Source organism: Vitis vinifera, chromosome 13 (genome assembly GCF_030704535.1).
Source record: "Vitis vinifera cultivar Pinot Noir 40024 chromosome 13, ASM3070453v1".
Classification (NCBI taxonomy): domain Eukaryota; kingdom Viridiplantae; phylum Streptophyta; class Magnoliopsida; order Vitales; family Vitaceae; genus Vitis; species Vitis vinifera.
The window spans coordinates 26828352-26839176 of NC_081817.1; the positions used below are offsets into that span (position 1 = coordinate 26828352).

Below are 10825 nucleotides of genomic sequence, written 5' to 3' on the forward strand. Positions count from 1 at the left end.
AGAGAATGTAATACCCGGGTTTTTTTTAAGGACGCGTCAGATTTTAGGAGCATAAAGTCTTTCATAAAATTGTGGGTCAAATGGTCAAAAAGAGAGGTGAAGATCCACGTGTTAGTATCTAATTGGAAGAGATTTTGGAAAAGTTGGTGAAAAGTCAATAGTTTGAAATATTTGCCAAGTCAGACGTAAAGAGTAGAAATTTTAGAAATTAAATTTAGACTTAGAGAAAAATTTAGCCATCAAATAATTGAGATTAGGTTTTGAAAATTTGAATATTAAGTACGTTACGGGAATTAATTTAATTATTATTAGGTAATTATAAAAAAAAAATGTTTGGAGAACACATGTTAATTCTGGATTGGTAAAATTCAATTTATTGTGTTGGTCAATTAGGCGAGTTGAAATTTTGTGCCACGTCAGTCTTATGGTAGAAAATTTCTTAGGATTTTAGAAATTGAAAATTTCCAGAAACGAAAAATAAAAACGAAAATGAAAAGTGAATTAATTAAAATTAATTAAGTAAAAATTAAATTAAATTGATTATCAATAAAATTGAGAAAAATTAAAATTTTGGGTTAGTGTTTTATAAATTAATTGGTATGTTATAAAAAAAAAAAGAATTTGGAAATGAAAAATAATCAAATGAAAATAAATAAAAGAAAAAATAATAATAATAAATCAAAAGTTGGATAGTGGGTCTGGGTTGTTAAAACAAAGGAAATTAGTTCATTGGGCTTTTGAACTTTGGGTTGTGGGCTTGAGTGGCTGGTGTTTACAAAAAAAAAGGGAAAATGGGAGGATTTGAAAAGTGGCAAAAAGGGGGAAAGGGATAGTTGTGGTGTTGTGGAGATTTTTTCTTTCATCGGAACTTTGGCTAGCTATTTGGACGGCCAAACGACCTCCGTTTCGGCTCAAATTTTGAGGAGGTGCTCTACTTGACGAGAGGAACAATCCTACGATGGCTGATCATATTTTTAACGATTGAATTCTTAGATCTGTGGTAGGAGAACCTAACCCTAAACCTTAAATTTAATGCATCTTTCCTTTCAAGAAAATTGTAAATCTTGTCATTATGAGTTAAGTAGGTAATATTGGTGTTGTATGATTTTTTCCGGATTATTTGGAATTTGTTTGGAATTTTTGTACTTTTGGGAATTTGCTTTTAGTTGATAAATAATTGTTTTGAGTTGTTAAAAATTATTGGAAGTGTTGGAAAATTTCGAAATTAGGATTTAATTTTAAATCTAGTGATATGTGAATTTTTGGGCATTGTTGGAATATTTTTCGGAATTTTTATGGTGGAAAATTAGTTATTTTCGAATATTGGAAATTATTAGAATTGTTGAAAAATTTTGAAAGTGTGGTATAATTTCAAGTTTATTGATATGCAAATTTTTGAAAATTTGTTGGGATATTTTCGAAAGTTTTAATGTGGAAAATTTATTTTATTGGATTATTGGGGAATGTTGAAACTGTTGAAATTATTGAAATTATTGAGAAACTTTGGAATTGTGGCATTCATTTGCATCATGGTTGTGTGAAGAAATTATGAAAATTGTGAAAAGTGTATGAAATGGAAAAAAAAAAATAGTGATGAAAAGTAAAAGCCCATGTGAGGCGAATTAAGAAAGGAGAGAGATCCCTAGGGTGAAAGACCCAAAAGTTTACCTCGGGAAGACTCCGAATGGGGAGTGTATTTAGGTGCGGACGCGTATCCTTTGGTGAAAGCCCGAGAACAATAGTGCATTGTATGACTGTGTGTTACTCGTTCATGTGTATTCATTTAATTGTTGAATGTTGTGGAATTGTGTATAATATTAGATATTAAACTATGTGGTTTGATTAATACTGTTGAAATGTTCTTTTTGTGTTCTTTGGAACTTAGTAATCCCTTTAACCCATTGGGTGTTAGGCACCCTACTAAGCAATGTGGAAATGCTCACCCCTTCATTTTTACATCTTTTTAAATGTAGATATCACTCCTGAAGATCCACAGGTGAGGCAGGGAGGACTTTAGGATGCTCCTGGAGTGGCCCGTGATATTTTTTTTTATTGTGTTTGTGGTTTTGGGATTTGTTTTAGTAACTATGAATTATGGATTTGTAATGAGACCTTATTTTGATTAAGTTGCTTAATTGTGAACTTTTATTTTTGGACTATAATGAATATTTATTAAACCTTGTTGTTTTGAATAGTGTTTAGGATATTGTAGTTTATGAGATCTCTAGTGGGACGTATGTGTAAAAAAAAAATAAAAAAAAAATTCAAAGTGTTTTGGTTGACTGCTAGTGTGGAATAGGAGGAACCCTTATGGTCAAATCTTTTACCTGAGGTCACGGGCCAAATTTTGGGTCACCCGGAATTTGGGTCGTGACAGTTTCTCTTGCATTGGAGCTTCCTCCAGCATTCCTTAGCAATCTTAGACCTCCTATTTGCTTTGCAATCTCTTGCACTCTGTTGGTGATCTTCTCTATCTTAGATCCCATCCTAACACTAAACATCAAAGCGGTTGGATTCAAAGAAATAGGAAAACAAGCAGGGATGGGAACTCATATAGCCGTACTACTTGTGGTAGCTTCAAATCCATCGGCTATCAGCTTCCGTCACAAGGCTTCGGTGGCGATCGCATCCAGTAAGTCATCCATGTCATAAGCCAAATCTCTAAGATCCTCCAGCCACAATTTCATAGCTGACTCCGTTACTTGTTTCTCCTCTGCATCATTGAGCACTGCCTGAACTATTAGCAACGTTTTCTTCAGGTTCCTCTCAGCCAACAAAGTCGAAGAATTCAGTTGAAGCCAACTTGTTAAACATTACGTTTATGAATGCAGTGAGAAAGATCTCTCCCACAGCCATTGTTCTCTTTGTAGAAAGGGATGAATCAAGAATAGGTGCAAAGACAACCAAAGTTATATCAAACAGGTCAGTTTCTTTCTCCCGAGATCTCAATACTACTTACATCGAAGAAGTCTAAGCTGACAATATACTAAAATGAAATATTTTTAGGTTATGTTGGATTATGGAAAAATGTAAAGAAAATAATTTTTTTCCTTGTTTTATAAAAAAAAAAAAATATTAAAGAAAATGAAATATAATTAAAATTGGTTAAAATTTTATATATTTTCAAATTAGTTAATCTTTATACGAATGAGTTAAAATAAATGAAGTTAATTTGAAGTAACATAACTTCAATTTTTATTTTTCTTCATTTTTTTCTCTTTTTATTTTTCAATTGTGTTTGATTCCGAGAAAATACCAAAGCAAGAAAAAATACTAAAACAAAATTATTTTTATTTTATTTGATAATTCTATGAAAAATATATAAGAAAATAAAATATAATTAAAATTAATTATATTGTGGGTGTCTGCCTTTGCCATCTTCCTCCATGTTCTTTCCATTCAGCCACATGCTAGTTTCATGGTAAGCATTTGACTAAATGTAATTAATCATGTTACATTTATTTCTTTTACTTTATTTAATGGAATACAAAAAAAGAAAAAAAATCTAATTTTTGCCAAGAATAACAGTGCATTTAAAAAAAAATAAAAATAAATCTAAGTTCATGTTTGGTAATTATTTTTTAAAACAGTTTTGAATAATAAATGTAAAAAATAGTTTATGAAAATAGTTTTTCAATATGTTTTATAGAACAAATGTTTGTTTAAATTTTTTTTTTGTTTTTAAATATGTTTGAAAAATGACTTTTATATATACCATTTGTAAAAAATAAAGCGAAAAGAAAAGAAATTGAAAAAGGAGAAAAAAGAGTGTCAAAAAATAAAATTAAATAGATATTTTATTAGAGGTCTCCTCTTAGGAGACAAAAAGATATATATTATTATAGATGATCATCTAAAAGTTCTCACAATACAATAAATTCTTATTTTTTATAACACTTTCCCCTTAAATAATTATAAGAATATTTTTATCATTGTGATTGTCTTGTTAAAAACTTAGTGAAACAAAACATGGACAGATAGCCCCTAGTCTATCATTTCCCTTATCTACAAGCTCATGGAAAATGGGCGTGGTGCATGGGTATATAGGTAAATTCATCGTTGGGGAATATGTTTTACATTGTTGGCCCATGCTCATTTGGATACATTTCCTATTTTCTGTTTTTGTAATCAGAAAATATGAAAAATTTTACATGAGATAAAAAAACTCTAAAAAGTTTGTAATGAAAAAGTAATGATTTTAAAAGTTATTGAAGATATTAAAAAATTTTACCATCTTAAATTTTAAAAATTCAAAAATTAATTTCTCTATAAGATGTTTTATTTTAATATAAAAATTTCTCATTTTGAAGATTAAAAAAAAAATGTATTAAAATGGATGCTTAACTAATTGTTTAAATTTTTTGTTCCTTCATAGTGATCCATGTTGCCGAGTACCACTCAAAAGATTTTGTGATCTTTATGACATCAACATTGGCTTCTCTTGCTAAGATGAGAGGCTCACTGTAAAGACTCCATGGCACCCTTGGGTCCTTCATGGGGAGGTATTCTTTCCACCCTTTTTGTCTTCATCCACCAATGTTTTTATTACAATATTTCTCTCTTTCTTGTGCTTTTCTTTTGAACTATTGTAGACTCCAAAATCATCATACCATCCACCAAAAACCAGAAAAGAAGAAACAAAGCTCACCAGCAGAAGGGTAGCTTTTGATATAGCATTGGCTTAGAAAAGAGCCAATGCTCGTTCCTTCTAGTCCAACCAATGTTTTGAGACTTGTCTAATATGAAAGAACTAGGTGGTGTTTGTTTTTTTGGTTTTTTGCTGAAAACCATTTAGTTTTAGAATTTAGGTTGTTTGTTTTTTTACTTTTTCATGACTTATTATAAACTTTTTACTAAATAGAAAAAGCCAAAATATGTGGCTTTTTCTAAATAGAAAAAATAATACAATGGTTTTTTTACTTTTTAATACTTAATAGAAATAAAATATTACAAAAACAAACAACCTAATATTTAATACTATTAAGTATTAAGGTTCTATTTAGAATTAAGTAAAAAAACAAACACCACCTAAGACTTCTTCAAGCAAGAGTCACTGAAGTGTCTATGAGTCAAATACGCTTAAAAGAAGACAATTGGGCAAATAAAAAAAAATCATTATAAATAAACCAGTAATTTAGTACAAATTGACTGACCTTGCTTCTTTCTAATGCCATTGCTTTGCAAGTAATTTCTAAGATCATCGAAGCATAGGTTCAAGTCTCCAAGCAGCATCCCAAAGAACCCAAGTTTAGGTTATGGCCTTTACTTCTTTCCACATGCCACCTGTAGAGGATGATGAGAAAACCGTATTCTAGCATGATCACCAAGAAAAACAGAGTACAGATTGTAATGGCTATCAGCTTCTACAAAGCTACATTAATAAAAGTCGGGAATGCTCCCGAATAATTGCTAAATAAATAATGAAAAAACCTTAACCTTAACCAGATGAAACTAAAAGAGAAATCATCTAAACCAGTTAGTGCTTGGCCTCCAAGTCGGCCCAAAATGGTTCTTGACCTTCATCACCCTATCATATTTCCAGCATTCATCTGAAAAGAAAAGAAACTTCATGAAATGTCTTGCTGGTCCAAGAACCCACAAAAGAAAATGTTAAAGGAGAAGCTTTGTAAATTAGTAAGAAATCTAGCCAATTAAAGATTCGGGCAAGGAAGTTGGGACATGAAGTTGCATCTCTGCAACATAATTTCAGTTTAATGAGCCATAATTCTTAAGAAATGAGAGGTGGGCTACCAAATTTTAGTTGATTACATGCACATTAGGAAACAAGAGATCAGGAGTTGGGAAGACTACAAATATGTTTCAGTATCAAAAATAAAATTCAATTTTTATACCAGAATAGAACTGATGTATCTTCATTGAGTGAAGAAACCACCAACAGATGGTCTGTGGAAGAAGCATAACATTGTCCAGTAGAGATATATATGCCTAAGAAAAATCATATGGTAAAAACATTGAGGTGCAACGACTGTCAGAAGCCTTCTTAATGAAGGATAAGAAAGGTAATGCACCTTCGTTAACGAAGCCCCCATATAAATTTATGTAATAATAGAGGCCCGTCGTTCTGCAAAAGAGCATTTTAATGTCATACAAATTTAGAGAATGGACATCTCTATCATGCATCTCCCAACACATAAATCTCCTCACTTTGCCAAAAAAAAGAAAAGAAAAAGGTTACCTTAGTGCCATGGAATTTTTCTGGAAATGGACTCAAGATGAATTCCCAAAACAAAAAACTTTCTATAGGGTAGGAATGTGCCACCATAAGAAATCTTCATTTCATGTGCTTCATTCTTATGTTCCTGCATGTGGAGAAGAAATTTCTCTTGTTATATAAAAGGGAAATGATATAGGACTGGTGAAATGAGGCCATATGTTGTGAATTGGCATACCTGATTATAAACACTAAGGGAAGAGTGTTCTCGTTCTCGTTCTCGTTCTCGTTCACTTAATAAAAGTCGGTCATACATCTAAATGCAGGGGATGTGAGCAATCTTGGGCAAAACTTCTCCTTTCACCTTTAGGAGCCATTAATTGGAAAAGCACAGTGCTGAATTTCCAAAGCATGACACCATTTACAACAGATACTGCAATCATCTTCTTCAAATCCCTCTGGAACTAAACTAAGCCACAAACTTCAAATCATCATCTTCAAAACTGAATGCGTAAGGCTTCACAAGAGTTCATAAGCCACAGACTGAACTATATAAATATGAAGTTATGGGCCATGATGCTGGAAAAAGACCAATATAATGTCAGTTAAGAAAAGAATCGATTCCAAGTTTTTCTAAGAGTTCACCGATATGCTTCTCTGAATGCATAAATATCCTGAATTTTCAAAACCTTACCTGGCATGCCATTGAATGTATGGGAAAGGGCCTCGAGAAGCATCTTCTTCAGGGTAAGAACATGCCACAACGACAGTAGGCTGAACCCGTTGCTGAGGGAATTTTTCATTTCAAGTACAGTTTCTCTACTGCAGGTAGAGTAGAAAATTTATGTTATCATATGAAAGAAAAACTGATGTAAGGCTGATCAAATTAGGATGTGTCAAGTGAATGGGAAGCATACCTGATTACAAAAAATGAAGGAAGACTGGAAATCTGCTCGTATTTGCTGAACAGTTAATCATACATTCGAATGCAGGGAATGTGGCCAATATCACGCCAGTCTTCTCCATTTTTTGAGTACCTTCGGCTTAGAAGTGGACAGTTCCTGATGAAAAGCATTGAAACTGTAGAGGGCAGCCCTTCGCTTGGCAGAAATGAGTGGAGCTTAAGGCACTCTGTGAATCTTAGCTCTTTAAGAGAGGTGAGGTTCTGAAGACCAAGGGAGACAAGGGATTCCAGATTCTGGATTCTGTCTATGGAAAGATGTGTGAGAGTTGTAGGAAGAAGTGGGAAGCCCTGTTTGGCGGAGAATAAGACCACATCCGGGAATAGGCCACCAATTCTGAGTCCGGTAAGAGAGGTGAGTCGGTGGAGGTTCCACTCAGACAGGGGTGACTTGAGATTCTGGCAATCTTCAATCTGAAGTGATGTGAGGCTGGGACTCAAATCGCCCTCCTGAAAGGACTTCAGACCTGGACACCTCCGTATACATAAACTTTGAATGGATGAGAGGCTCTGCATGAGATGAGATTGGAACTCAAAATTCACGCAGTTTCCAATGTGAAGGTTTTTCAGGTAGGGAGTGAGACACCGAGGCAGAGTTTTCAGGTTTGGATAATTCCAAAAGTCCAAACATTCAAGGGAAGTATTGTTCTGCAGCATCTTCTCTGAAATTCCATCTAACTGCGTGCAATCCCATATCTCAAGCCGCTTAAGAGTAGACGGCAACTTGCCTGCTGGAAAGGACCTGAGAGATGAACATCTGTAGAGCTTCAAGACTTGAAGACGGCAAGTGTTGCTGGGGTTGATTGAAGCATCCCGCATCATTCCCTTTGCCAGAGACTCCAGATTAACACAATGTTCAATCTCCAGTTGCTGAAGTGAGTTGCGAACATCTCCTGTAGGAAAGCAGGCGAGTGATGGACAGTTCCGTATCTCCAAGTGTTCAAGGAGACAAGAGTTGCTGCTGTTCCCATATGTCAATATTCCATCAGGTAGCCACTTCAAACTCTCACAACAGTTGATGCTAAGGCTTCGTAGCTCCGGTGGGAAAATCCCTGGAAGTGACACAAGTTTTGGGCACTGCTCAATTCTCATATCTGTGAGAGATACGAGTCTCTGCAATTCATCTGGCAGCTTCTCCAAGCAAGCACAGTCATATATCTCCAAATGTTGGAGGATCTCCAAGAACTGCTTCATGTCCTCTCGACAAGTGAGACTTGGAATTTCCTGAATGTTGAATGTGTTGATGAGGGAGCTGAGATCAACCCCATCTCGTGTAGACAAGTGAGCCCGGCAACATCCTGTTAAACTTAATTTGTCAACAGATGCTAGTCTTCGAAGTGGAATCGCCAATTCTGCACATTCACATACAGCAAGCTCTACAAGGGAAGGTGGATGACAAGGTAGCTTGATCAATTTTGGGCAGTTGATTAATGTCAGCTGACGAAGGCAAGGAAATGCCCCAACTTCCTCAACCATGTAAGGAAATGACCAGTTTTTCCATTCTGGCATGTCCTCAAATATTAGAGTCTCCAAGGATGAAAAGGGCCTGACAGAAGGAGAAATCTCCCCATAAAATTCAGCACCAACCCTCTTCAAACCACCCATTCCGGCGATGCACAAGCTCTTGAGTGATGATAATCGCCCGAGAGATGATAACGATGTGCAGTTTTTGCAATGGTTTAGATTCAGATCCACCATGTTTGAGAATGAAGAACTTCCTATCCAACTTGGGAATTTTGATCCACCATAAAATGAGACCATGAGCTTTTTCAGATTCGTGTGAGGTTCTAGTAAGTCTAGGACATGCACTTCATCCCTTTCATTTCTTGAATCACTGAAATCACTCACCCACTCCATCAGTAACTCTTCAAGTCCTTCCGTATCCCTCAGAATGGCATCACATGAAGGCCATATATGCCCCGCATAATGCAACCCTAGAATGGAAAGCTTCCCTCGAAGTTGCGACAAATTCCTCAGCGCTGTTATCCTTAAACTGCTGTCCTTGCTCACAATAAACTTCGGTAAACTTCGCAAATCTATTAAGTTGCCTATTTGTGGAGGCATTTTCTGTAATTGATCTGTGTCCGTGATGTCGAGATGCCGAAGATTAGTTAAGTTCCCAATACTCCGAGGTAACTCAGTAAGCCTCTTGCAGCCATGTAATAGCAATGTTTGTAAATGAAAAAGAGTACCCACTGAGTCAGGTAACCCTTTGATTGCAGTCAGGGACAAATTAAGATACCGCAGATACATGGAATTACCAATTGAATGTGGTAGCTCACTTATCTGACAACCCCTCAAAGAGAGAATCCTTAAGCGTTTGAATTTTGCCAACAATTTGTCAAGCTCCCTAGTAGTTGAGTTGCAAACCGCTTCATCATCTTCTGGTGCAGCAGTTGGTAATACTGCTAAGAAGGTTCGTAAAAAATTTACTTCTTTGAAGGTTTCAAATTGTTTTAACATAACTTCAACCCGACACGCGAATGAAAAATGATGAGTTCCTTCAGAAATGACTTGGTGGTGATTCCACCCATCCTCCAAGATGCAGTACATATCTCCACCAGAGGCTCGAGCTAAATCACAAATAAGGTCACGCATCACAAATTTTGACTCGTTACTAGATTGTTGGAAAAAGGACCTTGAGCGCAATTCATGAAAATAATCAACACCTAAGTCTTCCATTTGCCGATTTCCTTCTGGTTGCTGAATTAAACCTTCAGCCATCCATAAGAAGACTAACTCATTTACCTCAAATTCGTAGTCCATGGGAAATAGTGCACAATAAGCAAAACATCTCTTCAAATGGAAAGGAAGATAAGAATAAGTTAACCTTAAATGTGGAAGAATGTAATCATCTGCCAAAGTCCACATTTCGCTATTCAATACCGTTTCCCATTGATCGAATGGTTCAGACTGTAGAAGTTGACCAAGCACCTTTGCAGCCAAGGGCAAGCCTTTACATTTATATGCGATTTCCTTGGCAACTTCCAAATTTGGATGTTGATCCATCTTTCGATTTTTAAATGCATGTTTAGCAAACAGTGACCAACAATCGTCTTCAGATAAAACTCCTAGGCGAAAGAGGTGAACAGTTCTTCCCATTATCATTGCAACAGCCTCACTGCGTGTTGTTATAATGATTTTACTTCCCTTTGCTCCTGCCTCGAAAGGAGACCGTAATATATCCCATTTGCTGTACTCCTCATTCCACACATCGTCCAAAACTAGCAAAAACTTTTTTCCAGCTAATGCATCTCGCAATTTAACTTGAACTTGTCCAAAGTCTTGCAAATCATTGTTGGTCCAAGAGACTGAGTAAAGAATGGACATTGTTATCCTGGCCACATCAAACTCATCAGAAACACAGACCCATACCCTTAGGTCAAAATGCTCTTGCACTCTCTTATCATTGTAAACCAATTGTGCAAGTGTGGTCTTCCCAGCCCCACCCATACCGACTATGGAAATCACATCGACTTTGCTTTCACTCCCTTGGTAACTGAGCAGGAATTCAACAATTTCTTCTTTTTCCTTATCCTTGCTATAAACTATGGTTTCACCTACCAAAGGTGTAGATGGAGTGACTGTTGATCCTTCCAAAGAAGAAACTTTTCCTTCTACACCCTTTTCCAATCCAAGTACATCTATTTGAGCTGAAATATCTTTCAAATGGATGATGATTTTCCTTAGGG

At 35.6% G+C, this 10825-nt stretch overlaps 1 protein-coding gene across 3 annotated transcripts; it reads right to left on the bottom strand.

Moving 5' to 3' along the window:
- Positions 1-5093: 5093 nt before the first annotated feature.
- On the bottom strand, positions 5094-10816 carry LOC100263766 (putative disease resistance RPP13-like protein 1). Of its 3 annotated transcripts, XM_010660905.2 has the most exons (7): positions 7090-10816; positions 6867-6994; positions 6411-6751; positions 6197-6320; positions 6030-6082; positions 5437-5549; positions 5094-5283 (listed from the first exon to the last, which is right to left on the bottom strand). In XM_010660905.2, exon 1 carries the CDS (start codon positions 10584-10586, stop codon positions 7143-7145), a length of 3444 nt encoding a protein of 1147 aa, XP_010659207.1. In that variant the 5' UTR covers positions 10587-10816; the 3' UTR covers positions 5094-5283; positions 5437-5549; positions 6030-6082; positions 6197-6320; positions 6411-6751; positions 6867-6994; positions 7090-7142. The 3 variants fall into 3 exon arrangements, with proteins under 3 accessions (XP_010659207.1, XP_059598141.1, XP_059598142.1); XM_059742158.1 differs by having other exon boundaries at positions 5094-5549; XM_059742159.1 differs by lacking the exon at positions 6030-6082 and having other exon boundaries at positions 5094-5549.
- Positions 10817-10825: the final 9 nt, after the last annotated feature.

What these genes read in the sequence shown, in the direction of transcription:
- LOC100263766 (XM_059742159.1), bottom strand. Translation starts at nt 10,586, where the DNA reads ATGGGTGGGGCTGGGAAGACCACACTTGCACAATTGGTTTACAATGAT.